Below are 19,465 nucleotides of genomic sequence, written 5' to 3'. Positions count from 1 at the left end.
GTACTGGGGAGAAGATATTTCTGAGACCTTGTCGTGGAGTGCTCATGGTCTTTATCCTGGGGGGGATTTGCCCTGCTCCTTTTTCCTGTCGTCAGGTGGCACGCTTTGTGGAGGTGGTGCTGGGATGGGAGGGAGTGGAGATGGCCGTGGGCGGTTCCCCCGAGGCGGACAAGCTGGACGAGCCGGAGCAGCCCACAGCCTCGTCTCTCCTGCACATGGTGAGACCCGGGGGGGGGGGGGGGGCAGGATAGGGGAAGGAGGGAGGGCGTAGAGATGGAGGGAGAAGATACGGTGGGCCCGTGAGGACGCTCGCTCACCGAGTGCACGTCTCTTTTCACAGGAGGTGCTCCGCCTTCTCTGCAGAGATCTGGCTGCCTACGACGCCCGGACGGTAAGCCTGACAGCCGCCCCCCTCGCTTCCCTTTCCCGTGTCTGTCCCTCACGCCCGCCTCTGACCGCCTGCTTCCTACGCTCCAGGAGGTCGACGACGGCGTCTACGTCCAGGACATTGTGCTGATGCCGAAGGCAGCCGGTGGCTTGGGCGCCAAGCACTCCCTGCCCCCTCCCCTCCCCGTCATCGTGGAGGTGGATGGCCCCCCCCACTTCTTCAACAATGTGCCTCGCCGGTCCCGGGGGGACCACAAGCTCAAGGTGGGTAGGGGGCGGCGAGGGAACAGGAAAGTGGCACATAATGCGGGGAGAGGACGCAGGAGAGGGATAAACGAGGGAATCACCGAGAGACAAGCGATTCGGGCGGTTTGTATCGTGCGCTCTCTGCGCGACCATTCTTCCCACACGTTCCCTCCTCCCTTCTTTCCTCGACGCCCCTCTCGCGCGCCCGCCCAGGCCCGCATCCTCGAGGCGCAGACGGGCAAGAAAAACGGCGGCGTGGTGAGTGTGACCTGGTGGGAATGGGTGTGTCGCACGCGGAGGCAGCGGACCAGGATGATGGTGCGAAAACTCGTGGAGGTGGGCGTGACCGATCCCTCCTTGTACTTGAGGGGCGTTGCGGCGCTATCTTCCGAAGGTGAGGAGACGAAGAGAAGAGGGTAGAGACAGGAGGCAAATGTCGAGAGGGACAGGGACGGGGGTATCAAGAGGGATTAATCATCACTCGGGTGCACTAGAGCGAAATGCCGCCACAAGCCTCTCTCGGTCTGTCATCCTTCATTTCTCCCTTCACGTAAGTGACCCTTCATCACTCATCTTTCTTCAATAATCCATCAACAGAGGAGGGGGAGGAGGAAAATGAAGAGTTTGTGGAGGCATTGAGCTTCGAGGGCGAAGACGACGAAGGGGAGTGGATGAGGTACGACAGCCCCCCATCAAGGGCAATAGAGGAGAGTAGGTCACGGTTGTTGACAACCCTAACCCAAACCTTACGGAAGGGAAAAAAAATGCGTGATGTAGAAAATGGGATAGTGCAAAGGAAAGGAATCTTTGGGTGACCAATCCAATCGCCGCTGCTCGACCCTCACCCCTCACCTTTGTCCTTTCCCCCTCTTCCAGCTACAGCGATGACGAGAACGATGAGGACAGTGAAGCTGCAGCTGGCGGGCTCATCCAAGCCAAAGCTCGATCTCTCCTCCAGCAAAAACAAGAGAGGCCTCAGTCGATGATTATCTGGGGTAGGGAAGATGGCGGACACGTCTACAACGCGCCATCGTCCGCCAGGCTCTCATTGGAAGGGTTAGGAGCTCGCATCGAAAGCGATGAGGAATCTTTCTTGTGGTCGCTCACAGTGCCGGAACTGAAGGCAAAATTGAGGGAGAAATGCCTTCCGGTCTCTGGGGTAAAGGCGGCCTTGGTGTCGCGTCTGATGGATATTTTGGAGGCAGTGGAAGAAGGAGGGAAATAGGGGACATCGCGATCAAATCGAACGCAATCAGAAATATGTAAGGGGAGCAAAATGTACAGTGTACAAGGAGTAGGTACTATAGAAATATAACGACACGTATCAACATCGGAAAAATGAAATGAGGCGACTCTTTGTCCCGTCCCAGTTTTGAAACCTGTGATCTAGTGGCGACGGAAGGTGACGTAGTGACGGTGGTCTCGCGTGTTGACATGCCCATACTGACAGAAGTGCCTCCCCTGTTCGACCGGCGAGAATTGTTCTTCGCTTTTCTCAGGCGGCGTTGTCGATAGATACAAGGCGACGGTATCGAGTATTTTACAAATGGCAACGCGCTACGTAGCTGTAGTCTCCAGCGGATCTGTATTCATTTCGTCCTCGGTCGGACCATGACAATTAGGGGAAGAGGAGTCACAATCCAGCATTAGCCGGCATCAGAGACTCCAGCACCGTGGAGTGATCGCATGGATCCCGTAGTGTAAGGGACGGTGGACGATCCTGCATAAGAAGATGTTATATCAGCCGAGGATCAAGGTTCTCTGACTTCTTTCTGGCACCTCAGTACCTTGGAAAACAAATGCATGCTACACGAGGACCAAGATGCCAGCCTTCAAAGCATTTGAAAGCTTCTCACAAAGAGTGAAACCACTTACGCTGCATAGTGAAGATAAAATAAAATAAATTCAGCCAACAGATGGTTACGTACTCAATTCGATTTTTTTTTTCTTTGTCTCGCAAGCTCGAATTGCGGTCTTTGGGGTTTACCAACGCACAACTTTCACCACCTTTTCGGGATGTCGATTGTTCCTGATGCGTTTCTTGTCAAATTTTCACCTGACCGTTCTTTAAACAGGGCAATACAACGGCAATAAAACAACGAGAATTAGTGTCCTACTTCCTCAGCCATCGATTTCACTGTTATCCTCCTCTGCCGCTAAAGTCGATTAAAATTATCGTCGCCAGGGCGCTTGATACGGCTGTTGAGACGGATAATGTGATTGCTGTGGCTGCTGTGGCTGCTGCTGTGCCGGCTGATACTGAGGTTGCGCTGATGGTTGTTGCCAAGTTCCCCACGACTGCTGCGGCTGTGGCTGCTCTCGAACCTGCTGCTGTTGCTGCGACTGCTGCTGCAAGAAAGAAGAGAGGTATCCCAGAGGTTGGTTTTCTTCGCTCGTGCGTCCAGATGCCTCTTGTCCTCGCCCATCCGACAAGTTTCCAAGAAGGCCCAGCCCCCACGGCTGCGGCTGCTGACTTTGCACCGGGGGTGGGGGGGGAGGAGGGGGCGGAGGAAGAGGGCTCGAGAAAGACCGAAGCGACTGTGTTTGCTGTTGCGGTTGCTGCTGATGTTGCTGCGGCGTCTCCTGCTGCTGGTGGTAGGCGCGAAGCATCTGTTGGGCGGTGCCTGGGTCGACGGCAGTGGCGACTGACTTGGGAAGCCCCAAGAGGGTCATCAGCTGGGAGACCGAAGCGTCTACAGGTGCCACCGGTGGATTCGGAGGGGCTGCCGGGGCGGTGAGTTGCGGGGGCGGGGGCTGAGACTGCGACGCTTGATAAGCCTGGGTGGGGTATGCCGCGCTGTATCCCCCAGGCGGGTAGGAGGTGGGATGTGGTTGAGGTTGAGCTTGGTGGCCAGACGATCCCCCGGGCTGGGGTTGAAGGGGATCATAGCTTTGAGAATAGCTGGTAGAGTACGCGGTGGAGGACGGCGCTGCGGTCGCCGGCGGTGGAAGGTGAGGTGCCGGTGCTGGAGCATGTCGGGAAGATTCTCGCGAATCGCTGCTGGGCGCGAACGATCGACCTCGATATCCCTCCCAGTCCCTGTCTCTCCGGCCGCGATCTCCCCAGCTCCCTTCACCCCCTTCGTAGTGGTGGCTGCCCTGTCTGTGCCCACTTTCTTTTTGTCTATGCGACTCGAACGCAGGCGCCGACGTACTGGTGGCTCCGCTTGACCGAGAGGAGGGACCAGGCACCAGGGGATGTTGCGGGATGGCGTGACTTGGCCTGGGTGCTGGGGGCGAGGAGGGTGCGGCCGTAGGAGCTGACGCTGACTGGTATTGGCTGTAGGCTGGCGGGACTGTGGAGGGTTGGGGTGAGTACGCATGGGACGCGGAGGGGTAGCCGTGGTAGGACTTGCTGGTAGGAGGGGCATTGGACGGAAAGCCGTGCGAGGACCGTGGGGGGGATTGGCGGTGAGGATGCTGCGGCCCCATGTGCGAGGGCTCATGCTGGGAGGAGGAGGGCGGCGGGGCGGAGGAGGTGATGGGCTTGATCTGTTCAATCGCCTTCGGAGGGGCCCTAGGGGGGGGAAGATGGGAGATGTGTCAATTTACACTCCAAGATCTCCTGTCTCCTGGACCACAACGCACGAACACTAGACAGGCAAGGCTTCCGCCTTTTTACGTTCCTCATCTCCACTTACGATGCCATCCGGTCCAGGAGCTGCTGCTCCACGGCCAGCACGGTGGCCAGGGGCCCCGTCAGCATCACGGGTCGCTCGTCGTAGGTGCGGGTGAAAGAGGTCTCCTCCTGCAAGATCTTCACCAGCACGCCCGACGCGTGCAGCTCCCGGATGAAGGAGCCGCCCTGGCATGCGCGCGTGGGCCGAGGTGAGATCAGAGATCGAGGAAATAGAGATAGCAACCCCCCCGCCCCCGGCCCCCTCCCTCCCTCCCCCATCCACCCACCTTCCCGATGACGTGGCCCATAAGCGGGACGGGCAGTGAAAACTTGATGGTCACCTCCTCCTCCTCCGCCGAGGCCTGCATCCCCAGCTCCTCCGCCGCCGCCTCTGTCAGCGCCCTCTCTGCCCGCTCCTTGCTCTCCTGCATGCGCCAGGCGAAAACCCGCTCCCGCACGATCTCCCGCGCCGCATTGATCTCCTGCTGGCTCCCATCGAGGACGATGGACGTCTCGTTCGAGCCCATTTCCGTGTCACCAATCTAAGGAGAGAGGGATCGAATGAGGAAACCGAAGGGCACGTCTGGGCCCGCCAGAGCGTCGCTTCGCTTCCTCCTCCTTTACTGTCCCCCTACCTTGGCCAACATGACGCGAGCGCCCGTCGTCTCCCGCAGTTCCCGCATCCGCGCGCCTTTGGGGCCCATGAGCATCCCCACAGCGCGCACCGGCACCTTTACCACTACTGCGTCCGGACTGAAGCCCTGGCCGAGCAGGCCGAAGTAGTGCCCGCCCACCTAGAGTGAAGGCGGGGGGGAGGGCGGGAGAGAGGGGGGGGAGGAAAGGTAAGAGGACGGTGGAGTTACGAGGGAGAGCAGGCAGTGAGGGAACTTTTCAAGCACGCGCCGCGTCGTGCAGCCTCTTATTTTGGGTCAAAGTATCACGAGAACGGTCTAAATAATGATCGAGCAAGACGCGCACCTTCTCTCGAATGAGGGCCAGAGCCTTGTCTCGCTCGGCCTTCCGGCCCGTTACGTAGACTGCTCGCTTCTGATGGCGGCTGGGAGGAAGCTCCTCCTCGTGGCCGAGGCGAATGCGAGCGCCCGACTCGCTGCTGATGTGCGCAAGGGTGGCACCCCGTTTGCCTGGAAGCAAGCAAGGGAGGGAGGGAGGGAGGGAGAGAGGGAAAGAGGGAAAGAGAAAGGAACGAGGGAGAGAGATGTGTCAATGCTTGCCAAAACCTAGCCGAGTGAACACTCGCCTGGTACTGCTCAGAAAGCGACACAAGTCCCCGCACCGGCAAGACTGTCTACACCACCCTTCAATCTACCTCGCGCTGTCCCTCCTACCCTCGCCTCCCCCCACTCCGGTCATCCCTACCGATGAGGGCACCGCCCAGCTCGAGCGGAATGCACCATTTGACCGTGACGCGAGGATCTGGGCCTGGAGGAGGGTGAGAGAGAGTGGAAGGGGCGGGGGGGAGGGAGAGGGTTGTTGGAGGGAGAGGTCTTGAGGTGCGCATGACGCGCGGAGGAGGGATATGGCATGAGCGTGGAGAGGGGATCGAGGGTGTGTGAGACTGTGGGGAAAGACGCGTGACGCCCTCGTGTGCAGCGAAAGCAGGCGGAATAGAGCGGAGGACAAGGGGGAAAGGAATGGCAGCCTAGCCCCAGGCTTCAGGAGGGGAGGGAGCGAGGGAGAGAGAGGGGACAGTCGAGGGGTGTATCGGGAATTTAGGTCAGAGGAGAGGCGGCGGGCATGGGTGAAGGGGCTGCGAGTGGGAGAGAGCGCGAGGGGGGGTTGGTCAAGGAAGGTGGGGACGTGAATGAGTGCGTAGCGTACCGGCGAAAAGAGTGTCTTCCAGATTGCCCTCCCGAATGATGCTGTTTCGTCGGTCAATTAGCTTCTGCAGGATGAGAACTTGAGCCTTGGCCACCTTCTACGCGAGCCATACCGCCCAAGGAAGAGCGTAGGGGGGGGATGGGGTTCACAAGGGGGGGGGAAGCATAACGGGGATGAGGATGGTGTCGCACGCAGGGAGTGGACGGGAGAGGAGGAGGAGAGGGATGGAAACGCCGCGGGGCAATGGGTTTGAGAACCGAAGAGGAGAAGTGCGGGAGTGATCCGTGAATGGGCGTGGAGTCTCAGATCCACACATTTTGATAAAAGTAAGCATGGGATAGATGTATATATAAGAGGGTGGAGACATGCTGGAGGGGGCAGACACGGCGGTGAACCGCCCGAGCTCGGGGCGCCAGGGCCTCCACCGGGTGCGAAGGCCAGCCCCGCCGCTCAAGCGTCGTATCCCCATGTACCACCGCTCCCCCCCCCCCTCCTCGTCCACCTGCCCCCGCCTACCTCCCAGGACCCGCTCAGGGTGATGCCTCTGTCGTAACAGCCTTCGCCCATGTCCTTGTAGTCCTGCACCTTCAGCCGCACGTTGTCCGCGCGGCTCACAATCTCCTGACGCGTGGCCCCGGCTGTCGGGGGCGGGGGCAAAGGACGCATGGACGGATCAGAGGAAGGAGGGAGGGAGGGAGGGAGGCAGAGCGTGATCAGGCGTGCTCTAACAGGCGTCACGCGGCCTCCCTGCCCGGGGCCCGACTGCGCGCCCCCGACCCCACAACTCCCATAGGCCACCATCAGACCGTGCCTCGGTTAGGGTTACTCCACCGCTTCTTTCCCCCTCCCTCCTGCACGTACCTCGCCCAATCAGCAAGCCCATGGCCTCATTCGGGACCAAGATCGTCAGCGTGTAGGAGCTCTCGTCCTGTTCCCCCTGTCCCGAGAAGCGCCTCCGACGCCGCTCCTCGCGCAAGTCCGGCTCCCCCAGAGGCCGCTTAGCGCCCGGTGTCTCCGCCTCGGCAGGCCTCGAGGACCACCGCGACGAGGCATGACGGGAACTTTCCTCTTTTTCAGCCTTCCGATCCTGTTCAGTACCCGGCTCCTCCTTTTTCTCCTCCTCTCTTTTCTCCTCCTCCGTCTCCTCCTGTTCCTCCTCCGCCATTACCTTCTCTTCCTCCCCCGCGATCATCTCCTTCTCTTCTCCTTCCTTCTTTTGGCTCTTCGCCGCATCGCACATGCCTACCTGAGCGGCCTGCCCGTCGGTGACCGCGGGGGGGGCACAAACCTCGTTTTCTACAGTAGCGCCTTCTTCTCCGGTCTCGTTCGCTGGGCTCACGGAGAGAGCGGGCGTCGCGCCGGAGGGTTCCGTTGGCTTTTCAGGCTTCGGTTGAGGTTCAATAGCAGGTGGAGCGACATCCTGTGGGTGTGGAAGAGGGAGTGACGGATCGAGCAAAGTGTGGGAGCAAAGGCGGTAAGATGAAGAGGGACGGGATTTTTACGAGTATTTTTCAGGTAACTCGCGCCCAATTTCCCCCACAACCTGAACAGACGAAGTTTTGTCAGCTCGCTAGACTACGAAGGCTTATGACGCGTTTCAAGCTCGACCTGGCGATGCATGTACATAAGAACTACTGACCTCACAGGCGCCGTCCTCCTTGGCCTTCGCCTTATTTTCGGCCCCCACTCCGTTTCCCCGTCCGCGCTTCTTGGAGGTTTCAGGTGCCTGTTCCAGCACATCAGTCACAGCTGTGTTATCTCCTTGAGTGTTCCGGAGGGAGGTGACTGCTTTGGCAGCCTCTTCCGCTACTGCGCTTCCACGGGTGCGCACCATGACTGCACGAGGGCAAGAGGGCAATCCAGACTATCTTTCCTGTCAAGCGTTGGATTGCATGTATGTAAGTTGCGGTCATGGAAAAAGGCGTTGCGATCATGGGGAAACAACATTTTAATGTCGGTAGCTTGGAAAGAAAGGTCATTTTAGTGTACGAGTCGCAGAACCCCCTACCAAAAGTGCCAGCGACAAAGCGATGCTTTCCCCGCTTCGTGTCCCAAGGGCGTACACCACCACACCGCGCACCCGTGCATTTACACATTTCTGACCACAAACAGCCAGCCGTGACAGAAGAGGACATGTAGCGGCGTAGTGGACAACTCCGCAGTGCGAATGGGGCCAGAAAGAGAGAATGCTGCCCGGAGACTCTCTTCACGCGCTCCGCCTCCTCTTACGTTCATGTTGCCGTCACCTCCCGCCTTCGTCTGGCCACCCTCGCAGCATTTTTCACTCCTGAAGTCGCCCTGGCGTCCACCTGCCTCATTAATATCACTTTTGCCACTCATTCTCGGCACGCTTATCCAGTGTCCATTGGACGTTGACTTGTGCTTCTCGTCCCGAGCAAACGCCGTCCCCGTCAGCACTGCATCGACCACGGAAACACTTTTATCGGGTCGTCTCTTTCACAGCGGCACCGATGAGAAAGGGAGCGGTAGGACGGATTTTAAGACATCTTTATCAATAAGAGATGTCGCAATCGGCAGTGCGGGCTCACCTGGAACACCGCATTTTGCTGCTTCATCCTCACTCTCGTCCCTGCCAAGCATCGTGGTTAAAGGAACCTCGTCACCTGTCACTCGCCCAGCACAGTCTGGAATTCCAGCTCTACAGTCCCTTTGCGGCAGTACTGGCGCTTCTTCGGCTACAAGGTCGTCGTTGCTATATTCCTCGTTGCGTGTCATAGGTCAGGGAGCCTCGGGCATCACGTACGTCCTTCCTGCCGACAGCTACGACTCCGATATCACGCTCCCGGGACTTGACATGCAAGAACTGGGTAATAATAAGGATGTGGTGCTCAAAATAGGCACAGGAGATGCGGCTGTGAAGGCTCTGCGGAACGAGGCCTCTCTGCTCCAACGGCTGGCAGACCGCGGCGTCGGGAAGGGGGTAGAGCAGCTGGTAGGATTCGCTGAGTGCCAGATCTCTGCGGACGGGGAGCCATTGCATGCTCGCTATGAGAACGATGCAGACAAGGGTAGCGGCGAGAGCAGCATCCTTCGCCCTGGCAGACAGGCGCGGAGCATGCCTGGGAAGGTCGAGCAGAGGGCTGTGTTAGCAATGCAACCGTACTGGCCCCAGGCCGAGCAAGTGGATCGGATTCAGGGTACGGAGGGTGTAAGGGAGCTTGTTCGCTTGCTGATCAGGGATGTCGCAGTGCAAGGTGGCGTCGTTGTGAGTGATGTACAGGTGCTGGAGTCCGGGGTGGGGGAGGAACCGGCAGCAGATGGGAACCATGGCACTTTCTTATTGATAGATCTCACAGAGGGGATGGTGTTGGTGGAAAACATCGAAGAGAGTCCAGCCGAAAAGAGCCCTGTTGCCAATGCAGCCCTCCGATCATTTCTTGGGGAGGTTGCTTCTTTGGTCGCATACACAGCCGAGGCTCACACAGCGGCTGTTGAGGAGTCGAAAACATGGGGTATGCCTGTCCTGTGCGAGCTTGTCAGAGAGGCGTTTCCAATGGCAGCGGAAGAACTTTAAAGGGGTAGGACAGCAACGCACGAGGCTTGAATATGCCCTTTGCTAGGCCGTTCAGGTCCACAGAATGTGCTTCAAAGCCAAGATGGAGGTATAAAAATGCTCAACACAAGGGTGTCTTATGGTGAGAACTCCGGCTCATGATCTCAGCATTCTTCAGGCAAAGTAATGCACACGCTGACCGACATCTGTCACGAGAAGCTACCTTGCCCTTTCAGAGCGGTTGTTGTTTGTCCTCGTTCGTTTCTCCTTTTGATTGTGCTTTGCTTGCCTTGTTCGTCGGTTATGAGCCCGGTCCAGCAGATCCCATTTCATCCGCGAGAAAAATGACCCCCGTCGTTTGCTAGCGCGAAGCAGCCTTACCCACCCACCCCCACACATCAACTCCGCTTTAAGACGCTTGCAAGAGCTCTTAACTCTCTAATTGGGACATCCAAAAAGACTCGGTGGGGGTCTTTTTGGACTTCTTGGAGTGGTGGGCGGCCCGGCCTAGACCACCAAATCAAATCTTGGCGTCCTAGAAACGACGCCCTTGAAATTTTTCAAATTTTCTTCTTCGTGACAAATCTACGACGCATCTATTTCAGAGAGCTGTCAGTCTCACTAACTGCACAGAGGGCTGTTGTTGCAGCCTGTGTGCAGTCAGATTTTCATCCAAGGGAATTTGAATGTATTACAATGAATATCTCAGCGCTGAGGTGGAAAGCACAAGCGAATAAGCCCGAAGGACGGAGTTCAGGCGGGGTCTCCAAATTGCTGTTCTGCATCTGCATCGAACTTATTGACTCGCAAGCCCACTTAGGGCAAGACAAGCAAAGAGATTACTTCATACACTCGGTAAGTGTCATTTGTTGCATCGGAAATATAAACTTTTGGTCTGTACAAAGGAGATACGAATTCTACTGCTCGGGGAACCTCGACTTATTTTGAAGACCACAGTAGATTCGCTCTGCAGATTCACGCTAGAAGTAAAAATGTGGGTGCGTCCTACTGGACCTTTACCGACCATAATTTCATGTATTGAATCTTGCAATTAAAGCTGTTACACTTTCCTTGGTGAAGGGCATCGTGAGAGAGTCTTTGTCATAGCAGACATTGTCAATACGAAGATTATTCGGTCTTTGCTCAACGCACCCGTGCGTACTTGGTGCAGCTCTCTTTCAGAAGAAATGGTAAACGTAGGATACTCGCCTGTATCCGGTTACTTCGTTGGAGCAAAGGCAAAATAGACTTGTTATGTTATAAATGATGCGAGCTTACGTTCGTGTTGCAAATTACATCCTGGTCGCGTACCCGATAAGCTTGATCGAGCTGAGTTCTCTTTAGTGTACAGGTGCCCCAACATTACCCCATCATGTCTCACTTCTTTACATTTCTTCATCTACATGCAAAGCATAGAATATGACATCTCACTACATCAAAGTGGCTTTTATTCTTTTGGCCATCTTTGCCTTGCAAGTCGAGTCTCAAACCGCCAGACTTCCAGTGCCACAACGATCGCAAGGCCTTAGCGGAGAGCCTTGGCTCCCCAGAAGATTGAAGGAACTCGTACATTCAACCCTAAAGCGATGCGGTAAAACTTGTCAAGATCAACGTGGCTCTTCTTTTCGTGACTATCTTGCCAAACTTGAGAAGTTCCCCGAATATAGTAGGACGGCCTCTGAAGAAACGACGATCAATGTAACACGTGATGATAGTTTTCTTTAGCGTGATTTACTTCTGAAACGACGAAAAAGACAGAGAATCAGCAAGAGAAAGCTCCAGAAACAGCTCCAGCAGTGTGAGGCAAGCATCCAGGAGACGCAGGTCGCCTTGGAGGCCCCGAGACTTCTGTTTGTCCAAATGGCGCAACACTGCACTTTGGAAATGACAGCCGGACGATACTACCTTCGCACTACAGATATGGATCCTGATACCTACGTTTTTGCAGAGATGCCGTCACAATACGCCACTGTCTGGCCTACGAGCTATTTTGTCGGGTACCTTTTTGATGAGTTTTTTCCCATCGATAAGCCCAACGCGGCCTTCACATTTAACGTCTATCGGAACGAGTCCAAGAAATCATTTGAAGGGCCACTCATATCTGTTGTACTGTCGTCACACCGTATTAGTCTCCAAGACGACAACTCGTCGCTTGTCGTCTACGAGCTTGGTCAATCATCGGATCAGGCAGAGACCTCCCCGCTGTCTAATTTCTTTCGGGGAGTGGATCCCACTCAGAATGCGTCGGTGGCGTTTGAGCATTGTTCCATGTTTATTGATCCTGCGGTTGATGACCGTAATATGATGTCAACCGATAGCTACGTGGCTGCGCTGGAGTCCGTCGAGCAAGTTCTAGACGACCTCGAAAGGTCCGCCAATGCTATTGAGCCAGGTCTCGCGGGAGTCGAAGTTTCAAGCACGAATCAAAGCATGTTGGCGACTTTTAGTAGAGTATGGCAGGTCAAAGATAGTGAGAAAAGGATTCAAGGTGATCCTGATTCGAGTGCGTCCTTGAGAAGTGCAGCAGACACGGTCCGTGCGACTGTCCATCTGATCAGACAGTGCAAAGATAGCTCAAATGGCTGTGATGATCGTGCCCTCGCAGCTAGCGTGTCTAACATATTGCTGACCACAGTACCTGTGATAGGGGCCGCGTTCCCCCCAGTGGGCATTGGCGTTTCGTTGATATCATCAATAGGGCATCTCTTGTCCAGTTTGGCCTACGACTTAAGAATGGCGTCGAACAAGGGTGTTTTTCCATCTTTCATCCAAGGGTTCGTGAATACGAAATTCGAAACCTTCGATCTCTTCTTTGACACCGATCTGAGGAAGCTTTTCAGAGACATTTGGCTAATCGACCTTGACAACTTCATCAGGCATTCTGGAAGCATCGGTTATATAATTAAGAAGATGGGACCAGATGGCCAAGCATCCGTGGACAAGGAGGTAAGCTTCTCAAATGCCAAGAGAATCTTTGAATAGAATTTACATATCTGTGTTCTTATCCTATCTATCCTCTTGGGCATCTATTTTCGGGCCTCCAAGTCCTCAACAGTCTTCTTAAACCACACGGATCGACATTGACAGGTTGACAGTTGGTATCATGAATCATTTTCCTCATCATGGAAGTCGATTTATGAGCCCGCTTTGAGGAAAATCGAAGAGAAGTATGCAACTGAATTTGGCCGCAACACGAATGGACGCCGACACAAAGTTAACACATGGATTTCGGAGTCCGAAGGCATGTGCTCGTCGATGTCGGTTGACTTCATCAAAAATGGCAAAAGCCGTTTAGATTATTGTAAAAAAAAGCTCGATGACGGTAGAAGTAGATGGGAGTCTCTGCAAGATTTCACAAAGGCCTACCTTACCATGGCAACGAAGTTGATAAGCTTTGCTTCTCAAAGCATTGTGATTATGCAGACTTCTTCATATTGCGACCCCAAAAAGTATGATCAGAATGTGGTCAATGAGAAATGCAAGTGGAAAAGCACGATGAACAATTTGCTCACTAAAACCTTCGATACCCAAGGCCGTGCCTTATTTCTGTCAAAAGCCATGCAAACGCTTGACACGGAATGCAGCTCTGCAGCAGCCGGATGGCCATTCTCCCAATTCTGCTCCAAGGCAAAATGCGACTACAAATTTGCCCTGATGCTGGAAAAAGATACCTGGGAAAGATGCTTTAAAAACCTGAATGAGGAGGGAAAATATGTAGTTCTGGAAGAGTTTCGGAGTGATAAAACATACATCTATTGTAGTAACCAAGCCCCCTCCCGGAAGGATGGCAACCATATGGAGGCCTTACTGCTTTTGCAGACGGGATCTTCGGGGATTGGTATGTGCAAGGCAATTGCGAAGAAGTTTCAAATTACTTTTTTAATTTCTGGTATGATAATTTGTTTCGAGCGAAGTATGGAGCGGTTCCGAATTTTGGTCTCATACAGGATTTCCCGAAATGTGCGGCGCTTATTAATGATGTTAGTCTCTGGGATCCACATTCGCCGCCTGAAAGATCACTGAAACGCTATCCTTGGCATCTCAAATGCAAGGGGACCCCAGATGCGAACTATCAAATTGGTCCTGACGAGAGCGAGCAAGCTTGCTGGAGGAAATGCTACTACGAGGCGAAATTCAAGCCCACCTTTTTTTTCACTGTGATTGAAACTTTTCCAGGGGTTGAAAATTTATGCTTTTGTCATTTAACGTGGTACGTGATACAACGCGAACTCATGTCATGACTACATATTTATACTCACCTCTTTACGCCTTATTTTTCGTTCTCCCTCCAACGATGCAGTGACATTGAGTACAACCGACAAAGCTTCCTCTTTGCAGCCCTAAAGCCTCCTTCACAGTAGGCCCTTCTTCCTATTGTTCTTTCTCGTCCTCTTTTCTATAAGCGGCAAGGTACGTGTGGTCTTGCGTACGGTTGTCCACCAAGGAACTGTCCCAACCATCCCTTCCTTTCCCTCACTTGTTCTCTGTGATCTCTACACCCGTCAGGATGCGCCATCTGCTATTTAAGTAATCTACAGCGGAAGTATTTGAGACGGTAGGACAGCAAAAAGGAGGCTTTGATATGGCCGAAAGATTTACAAATATGCCTCAAATCCAAGCTACCAGGATAAGAAATCTCGATTACCAGGTTGTCTGATGACAAGTACGTCGGCTTATATTCCCTGTATTTTCCAAGCTTAGTAACGTACAAACAAACCGAATTTATCACTATAAGCTATGTATTCCTTTTCAAATTTGAAATTTTGTACAAAAGCTCGCCCTCCATTGTTGAGCAGCTCTTTCCTGTTCTTTTGCCTCTTTCTTTTATTCTTCAACACATGCGCTTAATATTCAGGAAGTCTAGCCTTCAAATCACCCTCATCGAGATACAAAATTCAATAATTAAAATATAGAGATGAGCCGTTCTGCTTCGACCAATCCCCCCCCTCCTCCACTTTGATTTTTGCTATGAAGCAAGATACAGGCTAAGGAAAGTGCAATAGGAGGACTTCAGGAGTAAACAATGAATAGAAAACAGTCGAAGTGCTCTGGAGCGTGGGCTCGCGCCAGGCTCCGGAATTCGCTGCCTTCACCCTTGGTCTTCCTGGCATGGCCCTTTCATCGTGCGTCGGCTTGCTCTCGCTTAGGACGATTTCATGCCCGCCCACTTCCGTGCCAGGTGCTCTCCGAACGTCAACGGACTCACATGCCCGCCTTCCCCCCTCGTCTCCCCCTTTCCCCCGCAAAGTGTTGTATTCGTGTCCTTTCCCTCCCCTCCCTCCGTCCCGCCTCTCCTCGCGCAACCCCTCCCGCCCCGCAGCCGGCATGGATGTATCGTAGGAGGGGTAGAAAAAGAATACGAGAGAGGTCCGATCCCGGCTCGGGGAGAGTGTCACCCTGTGGACAGGTGAATGGAAGGGCCGTCTCCCTCTTTCGCTCGCTCCCTCCCTTCCTCCCTCCCTCCGTCCTCCTGCCCGGGCTTTGCCCTCAGCCACTAATCTCTCCGAAAGCATGGCTAGGAAATCCCCGCAGTTCACGATCAAAGTTTCCGCCACCCACGGCACTCTCACCCACTCCAACTCCTCTCCCTCCTCTCCTGCTTCCACCCGCGCTCCCTGCGGCCGCCCTCGAAATTGCAGGCCTCCCTCCTCCTCGTCGCCCTCCTCTTCCCCTATCGACTCCTGTCTCTGCTGGAGGATGATGGTGAACAGGCCCCAGTCCGTGTGAGGGCTCGAGCCCAGTGCCCTAGAGGGGGGGATGGACGGAGGGAGGGAAGAGGACGACATGTAGTGGAAGGCACGCAGGAGGGAGATGCGTTCCCCACCCTCCCCGCACACTGCTTCTAGCCAGCCTTCCTCCCTGCCCAGGGCGAGAGAGAGGGCCCGGGAAAGGGCCCGGCTGAGGGCGATCATGTCCACAAAGAAAGCTTGCATCTCTTCTCTCCAGGCCGTCCCTCCTTTCCCGGTCCCGCCCCCCCGGAGGGCAGCGAGGGCAGTGGAGGATGTAGGCCAGACATTGGGACCTTCCAATGGGTTTTGAGGGGAGGGCGAGAGCGAGCTGGCTCTCCTTGTCGCGACATCAGCTCTCTCCCTCTGACCCCAGGCGGCACCGGCCGAAGGGTCCCTCGCCCCTTCGCTGCTCCCCTCTTCCCCTCCGTCGGCAGACTCGTAACCCATGCTGAAGCCCTCCTTCCACTCGACAAATTGTCCCTTTAACCCGCTTTCCCCCAAGACAGGAATGTAGCCGCGTGAAAAGCCTTGCGAGTGAAGGGAGGGCAGGGCCTCTTTCTCTTGCAGGGGCAGAGCGAAGAAGGAAGCGATGGCATCCAAGACGCGAGGATACGATGAAAGTCTTCGACGGTTAATAGGCCCGCATGCCTTCATGCACGTGTGATCAATTGCTTCTTTGCTGTCGTCCGTCTCCGCTGCCACATGTTTCTCCGTTGAGCGGTTGGATGACCTCGATTTCCCCGCACCGCCACTTGTTGTTCCTATATCAAAGCTAGGGGCGGGTCCTGCGACTCTTAGAACATCTCGTGTCCGAACCCATCCTCTATAATCTAGGAGAAAGAGACCATCGGTCTCGCAGGCCTGACGAATGGCCTGCGCAGCTGCGAGCTTCGCACCCTCACTGGGCGAGGAATTAGGCAGGAACGGGACGAGATCTACCCGAATAGGTGTCCATACTGAGGAGGTTATGCTTGAAGCGGTGGATGGATTCATTAGAAAAGGAGCGCCTGCATTTCTATTTGTTAAAACGAAATAGAAGGCACCGTAGGAAAAATCGCAGATAACGCCGGGTCGCCACGATAAGATCCGATAGCTCACGCCGTGGTTGAGGCACCTTCCACTGCGAGGTGTCCAAAAGGCACCGAACCTTTTCTCAATGTAGAAAAAGGGGGTCAGGGGTTGTTTAAGCGTCTAACAGTACGTCATGATGAACGAGAATGGATGGGAAGGCCTCTCCGTACTTGCGAACAACTGAAGGACACATTTCTCGCCGATAACTTGGTGTACTTGGAGTCTGATGGGCCGGGCGGCGGGCTTAAAGGTATGAGAAGAGTAAGGAAAGCACTATCGAGTGGAGGCAGGAATGAGTCTAAACAACAACTAATCTGCACAATATATTAGAAAAGTTATATTGTAAGCATAGTCCATCCTGTTCCTTGTCCTGGCTCCCTCATCCCTAACTACGTGTTCTTTGCCTTGCTCTTGGAGTCGCGTCGGCAGGACCACTGCGTCGTCTCGCTGCTCCCATCAGCCTCTGCCGCCTTCCGCGATCCCTTCCCCTTATTGTCCTCAATGCACTCATAATGATACCCATTTTTGAAGCCGCCGCACTCCACCATCCCCCTCTCCTCCTCAGGGTCATACGCTGTCTCGCAGTAGCAGAAAGCCTTTCCTACTGCTCCTCCTCACCCCCTCCAACCCCCTGAGCCCCATCCCCTTCAGCAGCTGCAGCCACATCAGCCTCCTACTCCTGCTCCCTCTCCTGCTCCATCTCCTTCCCTTCCCGCTGCACCCCCGCGCTGGCCCCAACGGCCCAACCACCCGCTGCGCCCGCCGCCGCCGCGTCCTCGTCGCTGTGCTCCCCGCCGTCCCGGCCTGCATCCTCTGGCTCGAAGAACGACGCGAAAAGCTACGCCTTTCTATCCTCGTGCATTCCATCCACTCCTCCTCCGTCCGCCTCCTCCATCTCCTTGCTGCTCGCGTTCTCGCTGCTGTCGTCACTCCTGCTGCTACCGCCACCGCCAGCGCCCTTCCCCTCCCCCCCCCGCCACTCAAGAGTGCTTCGTGGCCCTCCCACACCCTCTGGGTCCGCTTCACCTGCAGCCGGCCCACCGTCGCCTCCATCGCCGCCACGCGCTGGTACCACCGCTGCTTCATAGCCGCCTCGGTCTCCCTCGACTTCTTCTGGAACCTGCCGAAGGAGTAGCCTTTCTCCATGCACGTGTCGCAGCGCGGCCGCACATTGTCCGTCGCATCTTATTGAATCTGGTCTTGACCTTGTTATATTACGTTGTAGGCATTCCTTCGACTGCAGTCTTACTGTTGCCCTGGCTGCGCACTACCATCCCACCATACATCGCAGGGGCAGCTAGACCTCTTTCCAGTGTCTCTGTGCTGGCGAGCTCGTTAGACTTGAGGCGCTACAAGCCGCCCAACGTCGTAAAAGGTGCTCCGGATGACATAGGATGCCTCATCGGGGGAAAAGGCCGACAGAACATTGATGCAGGGTCGGCGACGGGAGAATGACACATTAGGTTTACTACCTTTTCAAACACAGGGAGAGCGAGGTTACGGAGGTCTTTGATAAGTCGTGCTATTTGTCGAAACCAGTCAAAGCTAACATAGGTATCTTATTGCCATTTGGGCAGCTACGATGCGTAACAGCACGACATTCGATCCTTAGCGAAGCGTATTAGAGGAAGATGAGACATAGAGACTTGTTGAACACTAAACAGCGTTCAAATTTAACGGTAGAAATTCTTAATTTAATCGAAATTTCAATTTCAATCTGTGCGTTATGAGTCACAACATGCTTGTCATCCCATTAAAGAGGCAGACCAGAGAATCTCACAATTAGTGGCGGATTTTGAGGCGTCAATCGTCCGACTCCTAATTTTACAACAAGAATTTTGCCAATAAACATGGAGTCGATTTCTCAAGTTGCAAGCCGCACGCGAGAAAAACAACAAGTCATGTCCTTCAGTCCGCTAAGAAAGCGTACCTACTATGCGGGTACATCGGCAGTCCTGTCTGGACTAGGGACTTCGGAGAAATTCTCAATTTAATCGAAATTTTAATTTCAATCTGTGCGATATTAGTCATAGCATGCTTGTCATCCCATTAAAGAGACACCCGACAAGCTCACAATCAGTGGCGGGTTTTGAGGCGTCAATCGTCCGACAATTCACGTGGACTTGCTCCCTTGATTTACGGGGTGTACTCTTTCTCTTATATGTATGAAACTAGGTGGATACTCTCACACCACACGATTAGAGTCTTGATAATCATCCTCCTCACGTGCTCTGAATCTCATTAGCTGTAGGAAAACCTTTGAGAGATAAGCTGGAAAATATGATTCACTTTGCGGCCCTGTCGGAAATGGTAGAGTCGTACAGCGCTGATCAAGGATATCAGCATAACGTATTGAAGTCATGAACACCCTGGTGATTCCTTTGTGGAAGAATATTACTTTAATTCATTTACTTACGTGTTCGTCTTATCAGTGGTCATTTGTGTTGTGTTACCAACAGTTCTTGATATCAGAATACAAAGCTGTCGCTATGTACGGCGTGTCAGATCTTTCAAGGAGTGAGCAGTACATCTTGCACAAATACTGAGATAATCTCATCATATCAGTCAAGTACAAATGATCATAACTGTTAGGGTCATGTCATGGTTTGCGTCCACCTAATCATTTCTATGTCATATTATTATACGACAACAGGACTGGCGTCGACCAGTGTCTTTGGTTGTCTTCGATTGTCTTCTGGTTTTCTTAGTACAAGATTCTTGGGTGAATCGTTTGGTCTATATTCTCAGGAAGAATATTAATTGAACCGAAGAAGTAATTGGGTATTGGCTTACCCGCAGCGGCGTTTTGATTTGTTTATTCGCATCAGGTTATGGGCCCTCATTGACCTAAGCTTTGAGTTGAATAAGAAATCTGAAAAGACACTGATCGACGACCTCCTCTAGTGCAATTGGGTTTGCATTGATTGTGGTCTGATTTACTGAATTTCTCTGGTGCGATTGGATTTGCAGAGATTCAGGACTGTTTTAATTGATAATTGAATTTGCTAGATTAAAGACATCACTTAATTGTATCTGGAGGCTTTAGATACGGCTGGCCAT

At 54.0% G+C, this 19,465-nt stretch overlaps 3 protein-coding genes across 3 annotated transcripts; 2 read left to right on the top strand and 1 right to left on the bottom strand.

Moving 5' to 3' along the window:
• Positions 1–3,326: 3,326 nt before the first annotated feature.
• On the bottom strand, positions 3,327–7,925 carry NGA_0166900 (kh domain protein; the record flags this gene model as incomplete). The annotated part of the gene is made up of 10 exons (XM_005854405.1): positions 3,327–4,125; positions 4,275–4,438; positions 4,540–4,794; positions 4,888–5,046; positions 5,231–5,394; positions 5,630–5,692; positions 6,092–6,188; positions 6,608–6,729; positions 6,953–7,511; positions 7,731–7,925. 10 exons carry the CDS (start codon positions 7,923–7,925, stop codon positions 3,327–3,329), a joined length of 2,577 nt encoding a protein of 858 aa, XP_005854467.1.
• Positions 7,926–8,906: 981 nt separating this feature from the next.
• On the top strand, positions 8,907–9,626 carry NGA_0167101 (uncharacterized protein; the record flags this gene model as incomplete). Its single annotated transcript, XM_005854407.1, has 1 exon — positions 8,907–9,626. The coding sequence occupies one exon, from the start codon at positions 8,907–8,909 to the stop codon at positions 9,624–9,626; it is 720 nt and encodes a 239-aa protein (XP_005854469.1).
• A 1,385-nt stretch (positions 9,627–11,011) lies between these two features.
• On the top strand, positions 11,012–13,442 carry NGA_0167001 (uncharacterized protein; the record flags this gene model as incomplete). The annotated part of the gene is made up of 2 exons (XM_005854406.1): positions 11,012–12,551; positions 13,425–13,442. Coding segments are annotated over exons 1-2 (1,104 nt in total), but the record flags the coding sequence as incomplete, so codon positions are not given.
• Between the last annotated feature and the right edge of the window lie 6,023 nt (positions 13,443–19,465).

Source organism: Nannochloropsis gaditana, assembly GCF_000240725.1.
Source record: "Nannochloropsis gaditana CCMP526 unplaced genomic scaffold scaffold517, whole genome shotgun sequence".
In the NCBI taxonomy this organism is placed as follows: domain Eukaryota; class Eustigmatophyceae; order Eustigmatales; family Monodopsidaceae; genus Microchloropsis; species Microchloropsis gaditana.
The sequence above is the reverse complement of the archived record's forward strand: the minus strand, read 5'-3'. Positions and strand labels throughout refer to the sequence as shown.